This window comes from Corvus brachyrhynchos, unplaced genomic scaffold, assembly GCF_000691975.1.
Source record: "Corvus brachyrhynchos isolate BGI_N302 unplaced genomic scaffold, ASM69197v1 scaffold234, whole genome shotgun sequence".
Classification (NCBI taxonomy): domain Eukaryota; kingdom Metazoa; phylum Chordata; class Aves; order Passeriformes; family Corvidae; genus Corvus; species Corvus brachyrhynchos.
In genome coordinates, this window is record NW_008237423.1 from 164,044 (window position 1) to 189,931 (window position 25,888).

General features: G+C 38.9%; 1 protein-coding gene across 4 annotated transcripts in view; it reads left to right on the forward strand.

Annotated features, from left to right (window-relative positions):
• Nucleotides 1-2: 2 nt before the first annotated feature.
• Nucleotides 3-25,888, forward strand: part of COL12A1 (collagen type XII alpha 1 chain) — a 100,927-nt gene continuing 75,041 nt past the window's right edge. For 3 of the 4 annotated variants that reach the window (XM_017731072.1, XM_017731073.1, XM_008631243.2), the window contains exons 1-13: nt 3-66; nt 2,649-2,756; nt 11,160-11,276; nt 11,950-12,093; nt 12,980-13,036; nt 13,721-13,984; nt 14,098-14,262; nt 14,717-14,890; nt 15,701-15,991; nt 16,216-16,818; nt 18,194-18,466; nt 20,659-20,931; nt 21,860-22,132. In XM_017731072.1, the coding sequence (XP_017586561.1) occupies nt 2,684-2,756; nt 11,160-11,276; nt 11,950-12,093; nt 12,980-13,036; nt 13,721-13,984; nt 14,098-14,262; nt 14,717-14,890; nt 15,701-15,991; nt 16,216-16,818; nt 18,194-18,466; nt 20,659-20,931; nt 21,860-22,132 (2,707 nt within the window). In that variant the 5' untranslated portion in view covers nt 3-66; nt 2,649-2,683. The remainder of the gene's footprint in view (nt 67-2,648; nt 2,757-11,159; nt 11,277-11,949; nt 12,094-12,979; nt 13,037-13,720; nt 13,985-14,097; nt 14,263-14,716; nt 14,891-15,700; nt 15,992-16,215; nt 16,819-18,193; nt 18,467-20,658; nt 20,932-21,859; nt 22,133-25,888) is intronic. The other variant, XM_017731074.1, reaches the window with a different exon arrangement.

A 25,888-nucleotide genomic window follows, 5' to 3' on the forward strand; every position in this document is an offset into this window, starting at 1 on the left:
GCCCCCCCCGGAGTCACCGCCGGAGGAGCTGTCACCGACCCCGGCACCCTGCGGCCGCCCCAGAAGGTCTGTGTGTGCCCGGGCAGGAGCAGGGGTCCCCTGCCCGCTCCGCCGCCGGCCCCCGTGTCCCGCTCTGTCCGCACGCAGCATGCACTCAGCCCCTTCCAATGCACCTTAGGCCGGGGTAGCAGCGCCGGGCTGGAAGCCGCCAGGGGATTAGGAAGGAGCGTGTGTGCGCGCGTTGGGCATGTCAGAGCCGGCTGCAGGCGTGCGGCCGGGCGGGCGGAGAGGTGCGGGGCAGAGCGCCCCGGGGCTGCTGGCTGTCAGCCCAGGGAAAGGGAAGGGGGAGCCCAGCGGGATGCCGGCCCCCAGCGCTGCTGGCGGACGGGTGCCTGGGCAGAAATGCGGGGAGGGGCGGTGATGTCCCGGAGACGGAGGCTCCCGGCGGCCGGAGGCTCCAGGCGGAACCCGCTGTCAGCGCCCAGCGCGCCTGTAGGCACGCTACCGCTGCGGCTTTGGCAGGAGCTCTCGCTTCCCTCCCTTGTGTGTTCAGCTGCCGGTGATGCTTTCTCCTGCTTCCAGTTTCTTATGTCTTTGATAGGTAGTGGGCTTTTCCTGCGGTTTTTTTCTTTTTCTCTTTACGTTAGTTTTTTCTTCTCGAAAGTGGTAAATGTCATGCACTGTGTGGTTTAGAAACGCTTTGGCTAAGTTTCTGTAGGTTGAATTAGTGCGAGATAGGACTGGCACTGTGAAAGCTCGGGCTGGACTTTTTCTAAGTGATTTCTAAAGATCCATGAGAAAACCTTTAGTCCTGACGCGAGGTCTGTTGCGTCCCTGCTGAGCCAGTGAGAGGAACTTTCCTCTGCCAGCTCTAGGCTTTCTTCCACGCACCTAAGTTTGCGAGAAGGAAACAGTGTTTCTAGGTTAGCAAATGAATGCTTCGGGTGAGATGGTGTATTTAATGAAACAAAAACGTGTATCAGGAATGGTAGACCTGCAGCAGTGGCAAACTCCTAGATGACTGTGAGATGATTAATTTCTGTTGCTCTTCAAAAGGATCAAAAGATGGCAGTCAAAGCTCACATGAGACTTCCAGGACAAAACGTCCTTTCACGTTGAATTTGGGCGATCCTTAAACTCACTGCAGGATGCTGTAGATCTGCCCAGGGGCAGCCGTTTCCCACGCAGAGCAGTGATACGAATTTGGAGCTTTCAGAGCATTTTAATACTAACCTTGGCCTTTCCTATGTTAGTGTCAGGGAGTCATCATGGTCAATATTACTCTTCTGTTTAGCCACTGGAACTGCCATTAGACTGAAACGTTTGCTTAGATTTTCACTGAGCTCTTGGTATTTTCATGTGCAGTAAAGGCATTTGGCTACGACAAGTATATACAGCTGCTCAAATGAAGCCTGTTAAGCTCAGTGTCAGTAACTGGGAAATTCCTGGATCTCCACTAAATGTGCCTCACAGGGTAGTCCTTTAGATGGTAGAAGAATATCGTTTTCCCTTTCAGTTGTTTCTGTGGACTACTGATTTATGTATTTTTCTTTTGTTTTGCTCTTGGCATCTTCCTGATAAAATCTGTTGCCTAATTGCTTTTGGAATTCTCTTTCCCCCAGCCTAATTATGATATATGATGCATTTATGACTTTATTCATACAAATTGTCACTCCCCTACTTCTTGAGATAGAAAATCCAAAATTTTAGAAACACTTACATGCATGTGTAGGTTCATATTAGACTTTCTTTAGACAAGGAAATAATTTGGAAGTATTGCTGGAGTAATTGGCAGTAATTTTACATGACCTAGGGCACATAGTTATGAAAGTATGGCTGCTTGCAATTAAGAACCACTAACTTGGCCTAATCCCACCTATTTTGCTAGACAACCTGCAGTGATTGTGAGACTTATGCCTGTCAGCTTTATATAGTGTATTTTAAATCTATTTTCTCTCAGGACATGTAAATGAATTATCAGATGTTGAAACATCATGGCTAGACAGATGTGTCAAATTTCAGTTGTGTTACACACACTTCTGTATAACCTATTTCAGACTTTCAAGAAATGAAGAATAGCACATTTGTAGGCAGAACCCCTAAAAAAAGTTTTATTACAGTTTCCAAACTGCCTTGAGACCAGTAAAACAAAGCTAACTAAGTGGTTCAACAGTTATGAAAAAGGAGCCGATTAAAATCTCCAGCTGAAAGAGACATTTAGTTGATCCAAGGCAGGAATGACCTCTGAATTAGCTATCATCACATTCAGCGATGAAGTCATGGAGCTCCCTTCTGGCTCCTGCCTGTGCGGAGGCACAGATCTTCACTGCACTTCCCTGATCAAATTAACCCTAACTAGGTTAAAGCTTCATGTGCTTACTGTGATTGGAAAGGGTTCAGCAACAAAAGGCACATTATTGCAAGACGAGACTGTCCAGTTAGTCATACGGATATTTCATCGTCTTGGACAGTTTTCAAGTCTAGAGGTTTCAACCTGGTCCCGTGGGTGGGGGCTGGGGATAAGGGAACAAAGTGAAATCCATGGTTTGTCTTTTTTATGTTTCATGAATACACCCACGCAATCCTTTAATCCACATGTATCATTTCCTTCTCCTTTCTCCCCCTTCCCCCCTTCCCCATCATTGCAGATTCATTCATGTTGTTGTGATCTGAAAGGGCAGAAATGAAGACAGCGCTGTGCTCGGCAGTCGCTGCTCTGTGTGCAGCCACCCTCCTCTCCTCCATCGAGGCTGAAGGTAACCTTCCCCTCCCTGCCCCCTTGCCCCGGTGCCTCGCTGACCAGAAAATCTCCCAATCAGCCTTGAGCTACTGGCTCTCTCCCTCTCTGTTTTTGAGTGTGAATACATCACCTTCTCTCTTTCTCTCCTTCAGAGAAATGCCTCTCCTTCCTTGCCCAGCTCCTTCTGTGTTCTGTTTCTCCCGGCTAGTGAGCCGGACCATATCTCCCTTTCTGTCTCTCTGGTGTGCTGTCCACACCACCCCACAGACAGGACGTGGGCCAGCTGGTGTGGCCATCCGGGCGCAGCGCCCTGAGGAGCCCATTGCCACTGGCAGGCAGCCCGGCGTGGCCGGGGCCACAGCGCTGCCCCCAGGATGGGCCAAGAAGGTCTGGTCTCTGGCCTCTTTTAGTAATGTTGAGAGAGGAAATGGAAAACCTACTACCCAACAACCTGCAACTTTGAAATAAAATGCTCCAACAGAGTCTGGCTCTCTGCGCCTGTGTGTTTTGTCCAGCCAGACGCCTCTGCCCCACCGGCCTGCCGGTGCATCGGCCTCCCCTGCTCGGCGGGGCGACCCCCGGCTGAGCCTTGGGGTGGCCAGACCCTCCCCCAGGGACACCTCAACTTCTGTGGCGGGCCTGACCTGGGGAACATGCTTGGGAAGATGCTAAGTGCTGTGACACGAGTCCTGGGCACCACTGAAGGGAAGGCTGGGCCAGGCCTTGCTGTGGGCGGCTGGGGCTCCAAGGCTCTGGCGTACATGTGGTACTGTCACCTCGGAAAAGAGTTTCCTTCTCCTCCTCAGCCCTCAGCCCAGTGTCTCTGGAGGCTGAGGCCCCTGTCACCCCCGGCAGCATCCTGCCTCCAGCTGAAGATGTGGGGAGACCCATCTTCACTGCCATACTTGCCACAGCGTGGCTCAAAATGGCCTGGCCCTGCATTTGCTCCCCAGTGGATTAACAGCAACTGTGTCCTGTGCCCTCAGTGTGAGCTGCTTGGCCTTTTGGGCATAGTCATGGCATTTCTGCCAGCAGTGGCTGCCAGGGGAAACAGAGATGCTGAATATCCTGCACTGAAATGACTTGATCTGACCTCTGGGACCTGACTCCATCGTAGGTGTGAACTCCTCTGGACTTACGGGAAAAAAACAGAAGCCAGCATCTGATAATTCATTTTGCCCCCTTCCTTCTCTTTCTGCCTTGAACTGAAACAAATTCCTTGATCAAGCTCCCTTGTCTGGACCTGGTCACTTTGGCTGATGACTACTAAAAGCATGGGGTGTCAGAGATGCCTCTGCAGTGTTTGCCCCCCAAGCAGTAGTGCTTGCCTGGGGCATGCAGATGTAAAATACACTGGCTTTCTGGAAAAAGATGGCATTTTTGCCAGTAATGCAACATCTGGTCACCCTAGGAGAGAATCAGTCCTCTGCCTTCCTCTCATGCTGCGTTGTTGTTGGCAAAGGAATGGAAAAAGGTCATTTGAAGTCATTTCAGAATTGCATTTGAAATGCAAGACTGCTGTGCCAGAGAAAGCAGAGAAAGTGTACAGTTTTGATGGAGGAAGGGAGAGGATGTGTTTGTGCATTCTTCCCTGTCTTAGAAGGGAGCTCACTTGGAGCTGGAGTAATATTGCTGTTGTCCGCTGCGTTGTTGTTGGCAAAGGAACGGAAAAAGGTCATTTGAAGTCATTTCAGAGTTGCATTTGAAATGCAAGACTGCTGTGCCAGAGAAAGCAGAGAAAGTGTACAGTTTTGATGGAGGAAGGGAGAGGATGTGTTTGTGCATTCTTCCCTGTCTTAGAAGGGAGCTCACTTGGAGCTGGAGTAATATTGCTGTTGTCCTGCATTACTAATTACATATATGGAGTATGTTATTTTGGAATGTAAGTGAAATTGTTTTACTTAGCTATAGTGTAGACTAAACCAGTCATAGCTTCAGTACTGTTAAAGCAAGCTACAAAAATGTATTTGGAGCAGCCCAGTTATAATGGCAAAACTTGACACATAGCTGGATGACCTTGATTAGATATTGGAGGATGCACTATTGCCAAGGAAAAGAGTGGACAAAGCCCGATCTTGAGATTTGTAGAGGGCTCTTGGACAGGACTTACATTACTCTGCACTCAGAAATGTTTGATAAATAAAGTATCTCATGTACAGTGATCATGTTTCTATGAGAAAATTCTCCTAGCTCCAGTGTTTTGAAGTAAGACAGGGAAGTGAGGAGTGAAAAACTGTGGTGCTGAAAATGGAGTGAGAAATAGTGGTGCTGAAAATGAAAGTTCAAAACTAGGAGTACCTTAGGACTTGCTGTGGTGGGAACTGCTTTTGTAGAGATTTTTACCGTGTTTTTTACAGGTTTTTGTTTGTACTATACTGGTCATTCTTCTGCACTGTTTCAATTTTGCACTGCAAGTTTGCATAATTTTGTAAATTGCGTCTTATTTACTTTAGCAAATTATTTACTTACCTATTTATTTACTTTATTCTGGTATCATTGCAACTCAAATCCTGTCTGCTGAACTGACTTTTAGCTGTGAAAGTTTGTCCCTTAGTCTTATTTTTCCAAATTTCGGATCACTTTGTGGCAAAGCTATCCTCCCCCACCAGTCAGTCAGTCCCGTGTCTCTTTTCTTAGTTCTTTTTGAGTCTCCCTGTATCATTCACAAGACATGCAGTTTGAATTTTCTTTTCCAAAGGTGTGGGTAGACACTTGCTGGGATGAAAAAGTGAGAGGAGAATAAGGGAGAGGGCCATTTAATGTGATGAAGATTCTTGATATGAGGTGGGAAGATGGGGTGAGAGCAGAGGAAAGAAAAACCTGTTTTATTTTCTGCCCTCCTTTAGACTTTATTTTTCAGTCTCCTCTGGGAGTAGATCTGGTGTTTATCCAATGCTGCTGTCCATAGATTCCTGAATCTTCCAGTATGAAACTGATTCTTCATCAGCATCACAGCTGCTCTGAAGTCGTTTGTGAGAGCTGTGCTCTGCTACTCTTGGCAAGGCAGTGAGCCACAGTAATGGTGTTAGAGCTTTTCTACAGAGGTACGGCAGAACAGGAGCTTCTAGTTGGGCAGACCCTTTAGGAGCAGAGGGGGTAAAACCCACATATAGTCTAAATGCATTCATGCCATTTCACTGGGGAAGTTGTTTGTTTACCGTGGTCAAGGAAGCAAATCTGTTTTCATGCTCAGCATTTTTGCTCTTTCCTTTTACAGGGAAATTCTTCTTGTTTTATTTTGCAATCCTTCTGATATCTCCCTCCCAGCTTAAAATTCTTGTGTGTGATTCTATATTTTATACTTTAAGTTGTTTTGTGCATTTTTAGTCCAGCACAGCAATACTCCAGTGCATTCCATGTCTGTCCATATGTCAGAATCTCTTTCTGTTACAGTATTTTTTTCATCTGTGATCACAAAGAGCCAAGGGGTCTTATTTTAGTCATAGTTAAGTCAAGTATATTGGTGTGTGAAGAATCTGTTAATTATAACCTCAAGTTACTGCTGTGATGTTGTCATGGATTCTGTACCATGTCATATTTCTTAATACAGAGGGATTTTCAAAGGCACAGGAAAGAAATAAGGAAAACATTGGTTCTGTGTAACCTAACTGAGCTTCTGAAGGTGCTGACTTTTCAGTTTTTCAGGAACCGGTTCAGACCTAGAAAAGTCTGTTTTCTAGGCTAGAGGCAGGGAAGGAGGGCATCACTGATCCAAGTGTGGAACCTTTCTGTTGTGCATGAAAAGAAAAATTGTGAAAAATCTGTTACCATGACATCCAATAGAGTAAGTGACAAATACTTGCAGCACAGCAGTTGCAGAGGATTAGAATTTTTGGCTTGCAATAAAACTGTGTTGAGTACACTAATTTTCATTGACTGAATGATTTAGAGGTGATCTGGGATAGCTGAAACTTTTCAAGTTTTGGAAGTGGTTGGTAGGACCATTATTTTATTATCTTTTGATGGCGATATCTTTTGAGAAAGAAGCTGTTTCTAAATAGAGAGCCATGTAGATTGATATGTGAAATTGAAATTTTTATATACCTGAGGGTGACTATACATCCCTGGTTTTCCTGCTGCCAATTAGAAGCAAAATATACGTGCATATGCAAGTGTATATATGCATGCACATACATATATATGGACAAACACGTGTAAAATTTTGTAAACTTACATATAATGTGTGTATATATATGCAGTTGAGATATGTAGTATAGGTATATAGATTTAAATGATTTTTTTTTCAAAGTACATTTATGAGCTATGCATTTTTTCTTTTGAAGAAATTTCATATACATGTATAAAATAAAAAAAATGCAAAGAAAAGATACAGATGGCGATGTTTCTGTGTTGCGATTGGCAATGAATATCTAACAAGTCTGTGAAGCTGCTCTTTTGAGAAGCTGCTCTTTACTACATATCTAGGCTGTAGGTCATTGTTTCTCCCAGTCACACTGGCAATGCAGATTTCAGAGGAGCTTAACTGGGGTCAGGATCTAGTTGTGCCAAATTCATGTCATTTCTGAAAAAAAATAGTAAATGAAGAGTTTTGGCACCTTCCAGCCTCAGCTGGGCTTATTGCTGGGATCATAAAGCTGAGCTTACTCTTCAGCTTCTGTAGACTGCATGTTATTTTAACTTGGGCTAACATGTAATTTTACATGCTAACTATAGTGTGTCCTTTCCAGTGATGGAATCACAGCATATGTTTCACATAAGGATTGTGAATGGCAGCTACTTCCAAGTTATATCACTTTTAAATATGGTTCTAGATATAAATTACTTGATATTCCAGTTACATATTAATTCTGTCTTGTTAAGGTATTCACTGGGATCCTCTAGTAGTCACATTGTGTTATCTGCAAAAAGCTGTAGACTTTTTTATATTACCTGTGAAGTATACAAGCTAATATAAGACCTGCATAGCATGAGAAAGATGTTTGCTCTCTATTTTTTTTGTTTCAGAAATTATACCCTTATTCCATGTGGATATAACACAAGAACTGGCAATAATTTAAGTATATTAGGTCTGATTTTTTTTCTTTTGTTTTTCTTTTGTAGTGCATAATATAGAATAATATAGATCCAGTAAAGGAAATTATCATATCACAGTTCTAACAGTGGCCAAAATTAATGCTGTGGAAACACGGTTGTTGTAAAGCAAGATATTTTTTTAATCCTCTGGAAAACTGTAGGGGAGCCATGCATTTCTGTGCAGAAACAGTTGGATCACTGTATGAAGGCAATACTACACCATGACATGTTATGATCATGATTCTGTACCTTGACAAGTCAATGAGAGGTTTGGCATGGATTTTGATGGACAAAGGATCAGCAGTGTCACTACATTGTAAGAATAGGTGCAACTTCACTGCTGCAAGCAGCCTGACATCAAGACTGCTTGCTGGAGTTAAGATGCACTCACACGTAAGATTTTGTTGAGTGAAGTTTTAAGGTTTGTCCCTTAAATGAGGCAAACTCCTACTACAACAAGGGCATTTTTTCCCTAGAACTCTGGTTTGATTCAATATTGCAGATGTATTATTTTTCTACTAGTTAATTCCCCTCTGGGAGAAGAATTTTAATGAAATGGAGTTACAGTTGCCCTATTTTATGATCACAATAAGGTTTTTATCATCTAAACATTTTGCTGTACTTCAGATCAACTTACTGCTTTCAGTCATATGACCATGGTTTGGTCTTCACCCCACAGCTGGTTTCACTTGGGTGAAATCTGACCCCTGTGAAGGTCCATGGATGTTTTGGAGATTCTGTTTGAGTATCGAAAGCTCACAGGCCATCTGGAAGATATTTTGATGACATTGAATCCAAACTGCTTTTTTTTTCACTCAAGCAAGATTCCTTTTTGGATTTCAATGGGAGAAGTATTCAGTGCTTGAGTTTGATAAGCCAGCTGTAGGCTGAGAATGAATGGATTTAAAGTTCAGCAATGAAGATGGGGGTTAGGTCTCTGAAATAATTGCAATGATAAAGGCGGTGAGGTTTTGGAGTAATTTCTGTGGGGAACTGGCAGTCTTGGCAATACTGGAGGTCTTTAAGAATGATCTGAGAAAACATGTCAGGAATGACATAGGGTGGCCAATCTTGTCTTGACCGTGGGATGGACGAGGGGACTTTTGAGTTCCCCTGCAGTGCCATTGTTCTGTGATCACCTGGATGAATGGATACGTCACTTATGTGTCAATGTACTATTCTTGTTACCTGCCAAGATCCACACCTGAATTATCATAAAATGGAATAAAATCCTTTAAAATGCTAAAGACTTTTCCTCACAGTCAGCTTTTTCAGTTTATCTGGAATCCGGTCATTTGGATATCAACAAGTTGGGCTGCTGCTGTCCTTCAGCAGTTAAAGCCTAAAGTCTCTGCTGCAACATTCCAATTTACTTGCAAGGTTGGTGGTGCTACTTTTTCCATGTACTGAATTTTTTTTAAAAGCATGCTCAGGTCAGTTGTCTCTGCCTTTGCATTAAATTTGTCCTGAGCCATTGCTACTGAAACAATATTTTATAATGATATTCTTATCATCTAAATGTATTTTACTATTAACACATGTTGCATGATTTTGATATTAAGTAACTACCTTGCCATCTCTAGCATTGTGATACTCATAAACTGAATGATGAATAAATTGTGCATGCAGTTAATGGTCTAATCTCACTGCCTGTGTATGGACAACAGGAAAAATAACATTTACTTCAGCACTACTGTTGTTTATTGTATCGGTATTATAAAGCCATATTATCCTATGGTTGGAAATTACAGAAAATTAAAAAGAAAAAAATGCCATTTTTTTAATCTCAGTTTTACTCTTTGTAATTGGACAGTGTCTTTTCATAATTAAACATTCTAGCATTTACTTCTTTATCTGCTTTTACAATGATATTCAAATCTGACAAGAAATCTGACATATGATGGAGATCTTCTATGAAACAGAAGATCTGTCTTTTAAAAATGCCTGCAAAACTCTCTCACTAGTAGTTGAGGAAAGTATGGCTGGATCTAATCTTACTTTTTAGACCTATTTAAACAATAATATATAATACACCTACCATGCACTGACAGTGAGTCAGTAAAATACTGCATGAATAAGCATGACAATTTTACAAAGAGAATATCATTATAAAATATTTATGAAACGTCTTTGTGTAATGAACCTTGTACATGGAGGCTTTGTCCATTGTGGGAAGCTAAAAAACCAATAATCAACATTTCATTTACATATGCATGATGCTGCAAATTAGCGTGTGTAAACTATTTCTTTCTGTACTGTTCAGTTACTTCTGTCATCAGCTCCTACAAGTTTTATTTGCAGTCATTTGTTCAGTTCACTGGTGCCCTCTTTGCCATTTTCTATAAATTCTGTGAAATAAATGTCCTTAAATATATTTTGATGTTGTCTTTTCATAATTAACCATTGTGTTGTTTGGAACCATACTGGCATTTTATGTTAAAATGCCACTATTAGTATGGGTACACCTGCTGCAAAGGGAACATGAAAACAATGGTTTACACCTTTGAAATTGTACATAAATCTGGTGTAAACAGGTAGAATTTTATTTTTGTGAACTTTGCATCAGCTCGAATATTTTGGCAAATTGCAACTATTACTAACGCCATTTATTAGCCCCTTAGTTCCTGAATCCTTTGTTGTTACATGCAAAGTATGTCACTTTAGTGGCTTCTAGGAACAAAGGGGTGGAGTTCTCCATATTTTGAAATATAATGATACATCAGTGTATCATTATTACTGATATACATTTTGCATGTATATTCGCATCTAGACCCTAACAGAAATTGTTTTACTGAACGTTAAATATCCAATCTTTTCCTGTATTTAAATTATTTCTTTACTCTGCCAAGTTTCCAGATTCAGTGAAATTGATGAGAAATATCATATGCAGAGACTATATCTTAAAAGCTTAATTTGATGTTTAATTAAGAAGAGTACTGTGTTCTCCACATCCTAAATGATCTCATGATATTGTAAGCAGGTTGTGATTTGGCATGCTTCTACAGATTGCACCCAGCATGTAAAAAAATTTCCTTTAATTGTTATGTGAAACGTTTGCATATGTGGTGATTATCTGTGAACTCATTGTACATGTATCCAAATGTGTTTCCTATTGTGCTTGATTTTGCTGGCCATTCTTGAATGTCTTGGCAACTCAAGAAACATGTTCTGTGCTGTCCTCTGTAATGCATATACTCTTTGATGTTTTGTCATATTTTTGTCAGCTTTTATTTTACTCTTTTTCCAACAACATATCTTTATATTTGTTGGAAACAAATTTATGCAAAGACAATTTTAGTAAGCTTTGCTCAACATTGTTTTATTTATTCATTTGCCAAAACTTGTTCAAGCTTTTAAACACCTACCTGGTATAAATCTTTTGCAGTTAACCCACCATCAGACTTGAATTTTACAATTATAGATGAACATAATGTTCAAATGTCATGGAAAAGGCCACCAGATGCAATAGTGGGTTACAGAATAACTGTGGTTCCAACAAATGGTGAGTTCTGTCAAAATTTTTTATGTGATTACATGTTTTGAAACGTTAGTTTATTTTCACCTATATCTAACTTAGGTGTGAGAGTAGCTGTTAAAATCTTTTGGAAGTTTGTGATCAAGTGTGGATAGCAGCAAAGGGCATACAGGAAAAACAGTGATTCTTCCAAGCTAGAGCTATTCTTCCCATAGTGTTTACCATTTTGGAGCTGCAAGTAACAAGTTTTGGATGCCTTTGCTTTGCAAGGAGCAATAAGAAGGTAGACTCATCACTCTGCTCCTTTTCTGTGCTTTGACATTGAAGTTCAAGAGTTGTATTATGCTGTGTAAGACAGCCATTATTCTATTTCACTTTGAGAAATAATCAGTGTAAAAGTGATATTGAATCAGAACAGGACATGATTTGTTAGATGATAGTACATTTTGTACGTGCATTTCAAGTTTCAAATTTCCTGGAATTGATTAAACACTTTAGTAATTTTATTCACTATTGAAGGCACATTAGCTTGAAGTTTCATGTTTCAATATTTATACTTCATGAAAACAGAAAGTGTATAATTCTAAAATTGTCATTGGGTTTGAGATAGATTATTGTCTGTTGCATTTTGTTTTACAATCAGCTTATCAATATTACTGGTTTTTAAGGCTGCATTGAGTGTTTTATATATTTATTGCAGATGGACCTACTAAAGAATTTACTCTTTCACCTAGCACTACCCAAACTGTCATATCAGATCTTATACCTGATGTAGAGTATGTTGTATCAATAGCTTCATATGATGACAGAGAGGAGAGTCTACCTGTTTTTGGCCAGCTGACAAGTAAGTAGCTGCAATACAGTTAGAAAGCCAATTAAGATAACTGAGGGGTCATTCACAAAACTTGACTTTGATCCAGTTCTCCAACAAAATTGCCACATACCTAAACTCTCCTCCGATGGAGCTGTCTAAACAGCCTTTTTCCCTTAATCCTAGTAGAAGCAGAGAAAATTTGCAAGAGATCAAAGGATAATAACATGGATATAGTGTCTGCCAACCTCTATAGTATTCTTGGCAGGAAGCCACTGAGGTTTTTGAGTTATATCTACTTCCTATAAATTGCATCTGCTGAAGTCAAGGGGAAGATCATCACTGACCTCAGTAACAAATGAATTGGACTGGCATCCTGTGTGAGAAAGCAAATTATATTCATCAAATAATAATAAAATGTGACACAATATACCTCAATGCACACTAAAATATTGAATTTGAGCTTTAATAATTTGTATTAATAATTTAAAAAGCATAAAATAAATTTAATTAAATAAAAATGCACAGCAGACTCTTCTGTGACATGTTTTGTCTCATGTCTCAGGCTTCACAGAGAACCATGGGAAAATTACTAATTATTAATTCCCCTAGGTGTTAGAGAGGGGTAATATTGGTATTTCTTCCAGGCATGTTGCAGTTAATTTTCAGGAAATGACTGTACAAGAAGTACAAATACAGAGGATTCTTAGATATTTACATTTTCTGTATTTTGTGTCACCCTGAATACTGTGTTGTCAAATCTGTAAGTACAGGTGATATATTCACAACCTGAATTTATGTTTTCATGTTCTGAGGCTTGTCAGATGTGTGTCTCTAATTGCATATGTGCTTTCCTCTGATGTTTAAAAATTTAACCCTATTTCCTCCATTAATTCTGTCTATGTTGTGCTTTGTATAGTTCAGACAGGCGGCCCAGGGATACCAGAGGAAAAGAACATTGAGGCTCAATTACAAAGTAAGGTGTTTTGCCTTTCAACTTATCTGACATTTATCTTACCTGAAATCTAGCTCTAGCACCCCACAAAGTTAAACTGCGTTTCTGTGTTACCTACCAAAAATTTAGCCTGTAAAGTTGTGCAGAGCTAAGAACACTTGTTTAGGGACTGGGATAGAAGGAATTTATTAGCTGCATTGAAAGATTAAGGTGCAAAGTTGGTACTGAAACTAGGGATTTCATGCAACTAACCTGAGCAAGTCCATGAGTGTCTTGGTCCTATTTACGAAAAGTGTTGTGCTGTGGATAAAAGGCTTTGCAGAAGAGCCTGTGCAGCTATAATCGGGAAATAAAGATGCAAGGCACGAGTGGTAACAAATTTTTTCTGTAACATCAAATCATTGTAAAAAGACTTATATGGGTGTTTTCATCTTTTGTGGCATAACAGATCTTGTGGATTAGCATGAGAGGTGTCTCAAAGCAGTTCCCTTTTGATAATGGCCGTTAGAAAACCCATACGGGTGTTCTTAGGTGCATAATGTTTCCCCAAGCACGATATCCCAGATAAGATCAATCTTTTAAATATCTGTTTGCTTTGGCTTTTACCTACTAAGTTTCCATTAGACATTTCTCTCTGATTTGTAAGAATGCAATTGCTCATTTGCTAATAGAGTTGGTTTTCTTTTTTTCCCTGTTGTGTTCCAGAATGCTCCATAAGTGCAATGACAGATTTAGTTTTCCTGGTAGATGGTTCATGGAGTGTAGGAAGAAATAACTTTGGATATATTCTGGACTTCATGGTTGCCCTTGTATCAGCTTTTGACATTGGGGAAGAAAAGACGAGAGTTGGAGTTGTTCAGTACAGTTCAGATACAAGAACAGAGTTCAATTTAAATCAGTACTTCAGAAGAAGTGATCTTATTGATGCAATTAAAAGGATACCTTACAAAGGTGGCAACACAATGACAGGTACAGATTTCCCTCATAGATGTTTATTGAGCATTTCATGTCATAGTTCAAATTTGCTTTAAATCCTAGTTTGTGCAAGTCTAATAAAACACAACTTGTGATGTTGGTTTTAGGTGAGGCTATTGATTACCTTGTTCAAAACACCTTCACTGAGTCTGCTGGAGCAAGAAAAGGCTTTCCCAAAGTAGCAATTGTCATTACTGATGGAAAAGCTCAAGATGATGTAGAAATTCCTGCAAGAGAGCTTCGCAACATAGGAGTTGAAGTTTTTTCCTTGGGTATGTTGAGTTTTTCTAATGATTGAGAGATTAACTTTCATAAAACGTTAATTTATAGGCTTCGCAGACTGTGTGTTCGAAGAATTTCACTGTGCCCCTTCTTCATGTGTATGCCTTGAAATGGGTCATTTTTGCCCTCCAGAGTGGAACGTACCAGTTGTGTTAATTTGATAGTAATTACGTAGTTCCTAATGGAGATTAATATGACTGACTAGCATAGTTTCAACCTTGGCCTCATTCTTCACTTAACCACATTATTTTCCCTGGTTGAAAAGTGCATCTGCCACCTCATTGCATTAATCATTATTTTGTAGTTTGATTATTGATCCTGACAGAAGGCAGAACTAATTTAAACTCAGCTTTACCCCAGGATGTTTTGATACTCCATGAATACATTCACAGGTGTCTGTATTTTATGGCTACTTAACACAGTCCTGTCTATTGCAACTTCTAGGTATCAAAGCAGCAGATGCAAAGGAACTCAAATTAATTGCATCTCAGCCTTCACTGAAGCATGTGTTCAATGTGGCTAATTTTGATGGAATTGTGGATATACAGAATGAAATTATCTTGCAAGTGTGCTCTGGTGTTGATGAACAACTAGGTGAACTGGTTAGTGGAGAAGAAGGTGAGACACTTTATTAAAATGTATTTATAGCTTCAGTTTATTCCAATGTCTACTGAAGAGGCTATCCCTACTTCCTTTGCTTTATTTCTAGAGTTTGATCCATTGCCTCACTTAGCAAGTGTGGAAAACTGGTCTCAGTTTTGTGTCTTTAAATGCAGGATAACAGAGTATGTGATGTAGATTTGGAATAGCTCCATTATTCCATTGTTTCAAAGGCAGCACAGTGATATGCAGTTATCAGAGTGAGTTTGGACACATGCATCACTTCAGTGGAAAAATGTATTAAAAGGAAAAAACCTGCTTGGTGAAGGGTCAGAATATGTAATAGATTAAGAACCAAAGCATGAAAACTGAAGAATGTGGGGAAAACAAAGACATGAAGCTGGATCACTGAGGCTTTCTGGCCCTGTAAGGTTTTAAGTAACTAGTTATTCTTTGACAAAAATGGCAGTAGAGATGACTCTGCTGTCCTAGTACTCTGCATTTTTCACACTTTCTACTGTGTTTCTGTGAGTGTAGCTTTCACTTTTGGTTGAAGCAGTTTTAGAGCAGGGCAGCATTTCTCCTGGAACTTCTGCTATACCTAGGGGACCATAAATGCATTGTTCATATTTTTGCTCTCTCACTGATGTCTCATTTGGACTGTCCTGTAATTCATTTCTGTTTATTTATGCTTTAAAAAGCCCCAAAAAGTGATTTTTATTAAAGATCAAGCAAAGATAACGAAACTTATTCCAGAAAAAAAACCTCTTAAGAAAATATGTTTATAATTGTAACTAATATTCTGGGTTTGCTTTTGATTTCTTTCAGTGGTGGAGCCTCCTTCAAATCTGGTGGCCACTCAGATCTCCTCAAAGTCTGTTAGAATCACTTGGGATCCATCCACAAGCCAAATAACTGGCTATCGTCTGCAGTTCATTCCAATGATAGCTGGGGGAAAACAACATGTACTGAGTGTGGGCCCTCAGACTACTGCTCTGAATGTTAAAGATCTCTCTCCAGACACAGAATATCAAATTAATGTTTATGCAATGAAAGGACTGACCCCCAGTGAGCCAATAACGATAATGGAAAAAACACAACAAGTAAAAGTTCAAGTGGGTGAGTTTGGAGACACTACCTTATTTTCAAATTGTAGCTTTTCATTGATGAAATCTCTGATGCATGTTTTAATATCATACCTTTATTATTTTTGAGAAAAAGCTTTGCTTAGCATAGTTTGTTATGTTTATAAGCAGTTGTGTAATACATGAACTACAGATGTGATTGTAATGCTATGTGGTTATTGAAAATCTGTTTACAATGGTTATTCTTTTTCTTTGCAGAATGCTCACGTGGTGTGGATGTAAAAGCTGATGTTGTGTTTTTAGTGGATGGTTCCTACAGCATTGGTATTGCCAATTTTGTAAAAGTAAGAGCCTTTTTGGAAGTGTTAGTTAAAAGCTTTGAGATATCACCTCGAAAAGTACAGATAAGTCTTGTCCAGTATAGCAGAGATCCCCATATGGAGTTTTCTTTGAACAGATACAACAGAGTGGAAGACATAATTCAGGCTATTAACACCTTCCCCTACAGAGGTGGATCTACCAACACAGGCAAAGCAATGACGTATGTGAGGGAGAAAGTATTTGTTACCAGCAAAGGATCAAGACCAAATGTGCCGAGAGTCATGATTCTTATCACTGATGGAAAATCGTCAGATGCTTTTAAAGAACCTGCAATAAAGCTTAGGGATGCAGATGTAGAAATATTTGCAGTTGGTGTGAAGGATGCAGTGCGTACAGAGTTGGAAGCAATTGCATCACCTCCTGCGGAAACCCATGTTTACACAGTGGAAGATTTTGATGCTTTTCAAAGAATATCGTTTGAACTTACACAATCTGTCTGCCTACGAATTGAGCAGGAACTGGCTGCTATAAGGAGAAAATGTAAGTAACTGCTATTACTTACAGGAATGCAGAAAATGTAATGACAAAAGGATCTGAACCAGTTTTGTGCTTATAGTTAACTAAAGAATTTATTTTGATGAAATTGGCCATAAACAAATGACAATTTTAATAACTGGGAATTTGCTGCTCATTTTCAAACATATTAAAAGCAACAGTTGAAATTAGTGGATAAATGGAAATGAAAAAACTATTGGAGAATTTTTTTCCCCCAACTCTGCTAGGTATCTAAAAAGCTAATAAAATGCGTGTCTATTGGAATGACCTTAGTGGATAGGCTCTGCTTTTGCACTCAATGTCTTGGGTAAAAAAGTTACCAGGACATTCTTTTTTTAGCTCTACAAAATGAGATGACAAGTCTAAGCTTGTCTTTTAGGTGTTCAAAGGCAACAAAGTAATTCCAGCACTCTAGAGGGCAATTTAATTAATTTTTAGGGTAAAATTAATGGCCCTCTGAAACGGGCTTAGGCAAGACAGCTTGAGACAGCAGATGCTAGGTGGTAGTGATTGCAATCTAACTGCAAAGACTGAAATGAAGTAGCACATGAAAGTCTTCACATGCATCCAAATTAGGCCAGCATAGATAATGTTTAACATTCAAAAGATTTCTAAATGGCCAGCTTTTAGTCAGATAAAGTTACTTATGATTAATTGGATCCACAGTGTCCCTACCTATGTTTAGTAGGACACTAACATTGAAGGATCCCCAGTGTTGAAAGCCCCACTGTCTTTAAAACTAATTCTTTTGTTTCAGGATAGCTTTGAGGAACAAACCAGTAAAGCAGCCTTTGTTTTAGAGGGCTCAAACAGTTTTAAGATCCCCACTGTTAGGCTGACTAGGCCAACCAAAAACAAGCCCGGGATGTCAGATTTGTGTTTGTGCCTCATGTAAAATGCCTTGTTTCCCCTTTGACCTCATTCCTGAAAAAATACTGGTTTTTATTTTGTCTTACTTCTAATCTAGATCTGAAAAAAATCACAACAATTTTTAGTTTTCATTGAGAACGTTATGTTATTGCTGTTCATCGGACATATGAAATAGGAAACCCAACTTGATCATCAGATTCTAAATTAAGTTTTCATAAACACATTTTTTTCTAGATGGACCATTTTCATTTGATCTAGAGTTGGTGCTTCTATTCACTGTTGAAAGATTTTAGGCAACCTAGATATGATCTTCTTGAAATTTGATAGATATAAGCACATATAGAAAACAGATACTGTGCACATGCAACGAAATATCTATTCAATTACAATAAATCAAATTATTGAGGAACATTTATTATTTATTTTAGAAATTTTGTGTTTAACATATCTGGCAAGTATGCCTCACATGTGCATTTTTATTTCCATACAGCTTATGTACCTGCAAAGAACATGGTCTTTTCTGACATAACATCAGAGAGTTTCAAAGTGAGCTGGTCTCCAGCAGGATCAGAGGTTTTGTCCTATCTCATTAAATATAAAGTAGCAGTCGGTGGAGATGAATTCATTGTTTCAGTGCCAGCTTCAAGTACTAGCTCAGTTCTCACCAACTTACTACCTGAAACTACTTACACAGTCAGTGTGATTTCTGAATATGAAGATGGTGATGGCCCTCCCTTGGATGGAGAGGAAACCACCTTAGAAGGTAGGATTCTCATTATTCTCAGACACAAGGGAGTCATATGTTCAAATAAGAATTTGCTTAGCTGGAGGATGGGTAAATGAGGAAATGAAGAACAGCCAAATAAGGCTGAGAAGCTGTACTGCCATGCAGGATGAGAATAAACATTATTGTATCTCAATGCATTCAGTAAAGATTTAAAATTCCAATTATATGCAACCATTAAGCTGCTAAGATTGGACTTTATTTTTCCTGAACATTGGATGGATGCTGTGTTTCTGCAGTGGCCTCCTTTCAAATGAAGTAGTGTGTTCTCAATATTAAATTCGGTGGCATGAATTATTGTCAATATAGACTCAAGTTGAACTAGATGAAAATTGTAGATCCTTTCCAACTGAGCTCTTCTGTTCTATTCTACTCTATTTAATAATTATAGCAATTTGCTATGTCTACATATAATTTAACACTATCAGAAGTTTTGGTTTACATACAATAGGCTTAAAGGAGCTTGAGTTTTGGTTAACTGGGTTTTTTATCAGAAATTCCTTGGTCTGATCCAATAACTGATTCAAAACTGCCATTGATGTCAATATGTGTTTTATGTGATCAATGGCTGTAAATTTAAGCATGGTAGCTTTAATTTTTCATGATGGAGTTGCCATAATGCATTTCTCCTGATTGAAAAGAACAGCATGACAGTAGATTTGATTTTCTATTCCAGTAGTTGAATACTCAGTCTACTCTAAATCATGCTTTTAAAAATATCGATCTACTTTTTTTCATTATTCCATGCTGTCATTTGTGACCTTTGGTGACATAAATGGTTCCAAGGGAGCAAAAGAAACAGCATGAAGATTTGTTAATTGCTCTTTCCTCTTAAGACTGATAGAAATAAACACTTATAAAATAGCTTAGCTTGGATGTTAAGTTTGGAAGATACAGGTTTCATTGTCAGTGTGCACATTTCCATGACTGTACCAGTCAGAATATTTTGGCCACACATAATTTTCCCTTAGGAAAACAGAAAAACTCTTGGCTGATAGAACATGGAGCTTGTATGCGTAAGGGACAGAAGAAAAAGCTTTAATAAAAATAATCTATCTTCCCATTTGTAACTGATACTACCTTAAATAATTGTTAACATTGTGATCTGATGATATCCCAGCACGTCTGAGAAGACAGAGTTCTTCTACGGTCACGTAAACATCAGCAGCTCTCCATGCAGATCTAGCTAACAGTTTGAGCCAGATGGCTTTCTTGGCAATTAACTTTGGTTTCAGGCTTTTAAAGGATTTGAAGTTGAGTATTGTGTTTCTGATTAACAGAAAGCAAGTTTCTTTTTTTAAAACTAGGATTAGTTACTTCACTCTTAACTTTGAAGAACAATACTTATGGAATATAGATAGTCAACAACAAAAAACCAGAACTTTTTTTCCCTAAGTGACAATGCTACATATTGCCAAGCAGTGTGTAGTACAGCAGATCTTTATGTCTGTTGGAAGAGTCAAGTCTTGCGTCATGTGCCCACTGAGTTCATCTGAACTGCTGTGTCTTTTTTCAAGGACCAGGCTAGGTTAAAGAATTCACCACAGTTTTTCTTTAGTTTCTAGGATAAAAAACTATTTCTTTGAGTTAGAGACTAAATTCAGAAACCTTCTTTAAACATTAGATGCAACTCATATTGCAATGAATATATTTTTGGTTTGAAATAGTCAAAGAAATAGAATTGGTTTGGTGGGGTTTTTTTTTGTTTTTCTTTGTTTGTTCTTTCAAATAGGATAGCTGCCTGTATGTAGTCAGGTGTATCTGACAAACACCTGTAAATGGAAGTGGTGCAGAAGCAAATGGCCACAGCAAGGAAAATGATACTATTTGTTTTGTTAAGAAGTTTCCTCACTATGCCCAAATGTTTCTTTACACAGTTCAGTTCTACTGTTACCGCTAAACACAGTCAGACTGTCTTAAGTTTCAGAAGCAGTTGTATAAACTGGGATGAATGTACTTTTGGGGACAACTTTGTTCCACTGCTGAATGTAACTCTGACCCTAAATTTTCAGAAATGACTAAAGGTGTGTGTATCCTAAAGCAATGGGAGGGCAATATAAGCAGTTTTGGTAAAACTGGATGAGCTAACAGAATGGTTGGCTTGGTTTTGCTGTGGATACTGCTTCACTAAAGGCAAATATTTACAACTGACATGTGTATATTCTTTGTAGTTAAAGGTGCTCCTCGAAACTTAAGGATAACAGATGAAACTACTGATAGCTTTGTAGTTGGTTGGACTCCAGCTCCAGGAAATGTCCTACGGTACAGGCTTGTTTATAGACCACTTACTGGAGGAGAAAGGAGACAAGTGACTGTCTCAGCAAATGATAGATCAACTACTCTGCAGAATTTGATCCAAGATACAAGATATGAAGTGTCTGTTATTCCTGAGTATCAGTCTGGGCCTGGGAATTCATTGAATGGATATGCAAAAACTGATGAAGGTACATGATCAATGCTGTTAACACAGTAAGCATGAGAAAAACTTGCTGCATGTTGACATATTCATACTGAAAAGAGAATAAACCATACAGTCCATATGTATCATCCTAGATGAACACAGTTATAACATTGCCCAAGCCTAGCTAAGAGATAACTTGAGACAATAGAATTTATCAAAATTGCAATATTTAATTTTAAAATACAGTATCTTGAACCTGATATGGCAAGGTAAATTGGGCAAAGAATCTACTCGAATGTTTTAATTAATTGTCCCCATGATTCTTCATATGGTCAATGATATAAATTATATACCTTATATACCTTTTGAGCAAATTCGGACCCTGCTTGCACTTTGTGCTGAATGTTTAGCAAGGAATTGATGAAACATTTCATTTTCTCAAGTTATCACTGTAGATTTAACGTATGTGAAAATGCATGATCCTTTAACATGTATCGTGCCTTATTTAACTAAATCCAGAGAGTACAGAGAGTACGAATGTCCTGATCATTGTTGAAATTTCACTGGCCCATGAAAGTTACCATCAAAAAGACCTCTTTAGTAAACCAAAACACGTTAATTTCACATATCATTTGTCATCTTTGACTTGATTCTGAAGACAGTGACTTCAACATGGATCTTTGTTGAATCTGAGCATATCCTTAGGTGCTAGTATGTATAAGTGCTCCAGGACTGAGCCTGCTTTAACAGGGAAAAAAAATTAAGTTGATTTTATTGGGCATTTTTACCTAAGGAGGGTGGGGATAGGATTGTACAGTCCTGATTACACTAAGGGTACACTGTAGCAGCATTGGTGCAGCATACTGAGGAATTATTTTTTAGCATAAAACCCTATGTAGTGGTAACCTAACAGATAAACCAAGAAATTAGGCTTGCTTCAACTTGTTTCCAAAATCTTTTGACATGTGCAGTCCGAGGAAATCCAAGAAATTTGAGAGTTTCTGATGCTACGACATCAACAATGAAGCTGTCTTGGAGTGCTGCTCCTGGCAAGGTGCAGCAGTACTTTATAACGTACACTCCAGTCACAGGAGGTGAAACTAAGGAAGTGACTGTGAAAGGTGACACCACCTCTAAAGTGCTGAAAGGCTTGGACCAAGCCACTAGGTATACACTGACTGTGTCTGCCTTGTATGCCTCTGGAGCAGGAGACGCCCTTTCCGGAGAGGGAGAAACACTTGAAGGTAATTATTTATTGTTTTTGTGCAGTCATTCATTGTCTGACTGGTGTTTATGGTGTCTTAAAGTGTCTTCCCAAGTTTTCTGTAGAAGTAAATATGTGAATGAAAAATAGACATAAAGACACTCTCCTACTTTATATGGGCTTTCCAAACCTACTGTTCTCAAAGAAAAAAGTGGGTTAAATCACTGGTTGTGGAGGGGACTCTGTGTCTCTTGAAAAAGCTACTGCCAGAAACACCAGCCAAAACTGACTGTACTTCCACACCAGCCTCCATTAAATATTTTGTCTAATCATCATCTTCCAAGTAGTTTTAGTGGCATATTGTTCTTAATGTAACAGGATTAATTAATGAGGTTAAAGTATCTCATCCATTTGAAAATTTGCAGCATTTCTACAGTACTGAGACTGAAAGATGTTCAGGGGCCATTTTTGCATCAGAGAAAAAACACATAGTCTTAGGCCTACAGATAATGGGTCAAATCCCACTTCTAACTAAGAGCCTGGAGCTGAGCATAAGCAGAATGCTGGCAAAAGCATAAGTCAGACCCAAAGATTTTCTTACAAGGAGGGGAGGCTGCTCTTTCTCTGACTTTGAGCAGAGAATTTTCCAGACTAATTCTCTGTGAGCATTCTCAGTGTCATCTGTCAGAGGATAGGGAAAGCTGCCTCGTAGGCCTTGAAAGGAAGGTGACTCTGGCCAGGGATGTACTGCTGAAATCTGGTACTATAGCTGTGTAGGCACCACACTTGAAAACATCTTATGGGTGAATTATGTGGAATTAAGACTTGTCCATTGTTGCTAATCAAGTTACAGTAGGAATATACTTGATTCTCAGTTTCTCCATAAATTTAGCTTTTTGTTTATGACATAGGTTGGGAAACAATCCAGAAAACCTATTTTAAATAGGAAAATGTAAAATAAAATATTGAAAAAATCAGTTCCAATGATTCACCAATGTGCTGAATTCTTCCTACTAAAATTTAGGCACTTGTTTGAACACTGCCATTTGCAGCATGGATTCTCTAGGATTCTTCTGCAGTTGATGAAGAAAGGCAAATATTTCCAGTAGGCAGATAGTCCATCTGAGATCTCATTTTTCCTTCAAATGAGCATTTCTGTGTCCACTGACTATACAAGGAGTAAGTGAGAGCTCTAGACACCAAATGCCTGCTTGTCCCACTACCTAAGACCTGCTTACACTGAGACAGGATGCAGCCATCAGAGAATCAGGCACCTTGCATATCATACTGAAAGTTTCCTAACTTCCTTGCTTTCTCTACCCATGCAAAGTCCAAAAGGCTCCTTTTGTAGGAGAAAAGAGCCTGTCTCCTGCCTAGAACATTGCTGAGATCCAGGTAAATGAGATCAGGTATCAATATTCTGCCCATATCCTCCAGAAAAGCCAGAGATGATCAGGACCTAATGAACTTCCCTGTTGGTGGTGGTGCTGCCACTTCCTAGGTCTAAGACTTTTTTGGAAGGAAGAGGGAGGGTGAAAATGTAGACTTTGCCCTGTGTGGGAGGGTTTGAATTCATCTCCACACCCCAGCAGGTTCCCAAAACAGCGGAGTATACTGGGCAAGAGTCTCCTTTATTCTTTCCACTGAACATGAGCCACTGTCTATCCAGGAATGCAAATTTCACTCTCAGAGCAAAAACAGACTGGATCCCAAGTTGATGTAGGAACCTGACAGCCCTGCATCATTTTTCTCTGTGCTATCAGTGGATAGAGGAATGCCTCAGGCTTCCTTTGCAAATCTAGAGAGGCCTCTGTCTCACTATTAAACAGACTGAATTCTTCACTTCCTTAGGGACATACCTCAAATTTTAGTAAAGGGTTGACCAAGTTAACTGTTTACATTGGGTGGAAACATTTTCATTGACTATATTTGCAGTAAACTTAGAAGAGCTCCTTTATTAACATTGAGATGTGGAGAGATCAAGTTTGTTTCAAATTCATAAAGTAAGCTTAGCTTTTTATCCTAACATAAAACTTGAGCAAAAGAAAAGTCTTTTAGGGCACTGCCTAGAGCTTCAGTTAAAACACATCCTAGAGAGAGCAGTGAATGAAATACAGTAGAATACAAAAGATTCAGATAATCATCAGAAATTTGACAAAATCATCAGAAAACTGACAAAATCATCAGAAAAACAGAATTCAGTCTCAGGTATAGACTGACTTGTCCTTTCAGTGCTCCCTGCCCTGTATCCCTCTTGAGGGGTCTGATTCTTATTTGGACTTTCTGCATTGCTAAATTTTTAATAAGAAGAAAAACATTCTCAATATTGGTTAAAGTGCCAAATAATTTAAAAGAATATTTGCCTCTGTCTTAGGAATAGGCTTATACACAACCAGACAAAGCTTAAAATGAGTGTTGGACTTAAAAGGTCACAGAAGCATTCCTGTAAGAAATTTTGCTCTAAGCAACTGAATTAAAACATTGCTTTAAAAATTCTGTGACAGATTTTTTCTCAGGATAAATATGAATAAAGGAGCATCCTACCACTCAACTGAATGACTTTTTATTCAGCTCTTCAGCTGGGAGGAAACCAAATTAAAAATTATTTACCATTTTGACATGTATAACTTTATGTCTCAAGTGTAAATTCTTTGAAGATTCAGATGGATCTGAAAATCCTATCAGGGTGCTCTTCAGAAAACATTACTCTTCATATTAAAACTGTCTCTTAAATTTTCTTGGTTAGATAAACTGTTACTAAGAGCATCATAGAGATGTCAGTCCTTACAGGGTGATCAAAGGGAAAGAACAAAATACAAATTTCTTTTTGCATGGCATCAAAAGTCTAATTCATCATATTTCCTCATGGAACATCTACCATGTATTTCAGTAATCAGCATATCTGAAGTTTTATGGGGCAATAAAAGTACTTGAATTTAGCCAGGACTCTTTGTACATAGTGGTAGATATTTTAAAAGACTCTCTGACTAATAGTACGAAAGGATTTCAGAATATTCATTGTAGCATATAAAACAAATGGTCTCCTCTTACCTCATTGAAGGATAAAATGAAATCATTGAACACAGACAATTATGAAGAAAAGGGTTGCAATTTTGGAACTGAAAGGTAACATTCAAATTTCAAAGCTCAGTATAGAAATCTACATGAAAAGAGATGTCATGCTGGCTGTGAAACTAAAATAAATATGGTTGGACCAGGATGAAAAGTTACACAGGTCAGTGAAGTGAATACTTCACTGTGTAATGAGTAGCTGAAATAACTTGTCTGACTGAGGCTGGAAATATGACAGGTCTTAACTTCTGGAGAAATAAACTTATCAACAGTAATGACAAAAAAGCTAAGGAAGCATAAAAAAGTGTTTAGTATTTCAGTTAGTTTTTCCATGAGCCATGGTGTCTGAGAAACAAAATAGTTTGGTGTGTGTTTTTCATTGCCAACAACCCAGAAAGGCTGAGCACTTAAGTATTTTCCTGTATCAGGAATCCCTATGGGGCTTACTTGATGTCTTCACCGTATGAATTCTCACCAAACCTATTCAGTCAGTGGTGCCATAGTTGCTCATCATATCAGGAACTAGGCTTGAGATTGCCTTTCAAACTGGGATAGTTGCTAGTTCATGGAATTGATATGTAGCCTAAGAGGAATCAGTTTGGGTGTAGAGAACATTTCAGCACTAATAGGAAAGTGAGAAAAGAGGAGCTGGATACAGGACCTTCTCCAACTATCTTATAGTCAAGTTGCAGGAAATGAAAAATCCAAACTCTCAGATGTTTAT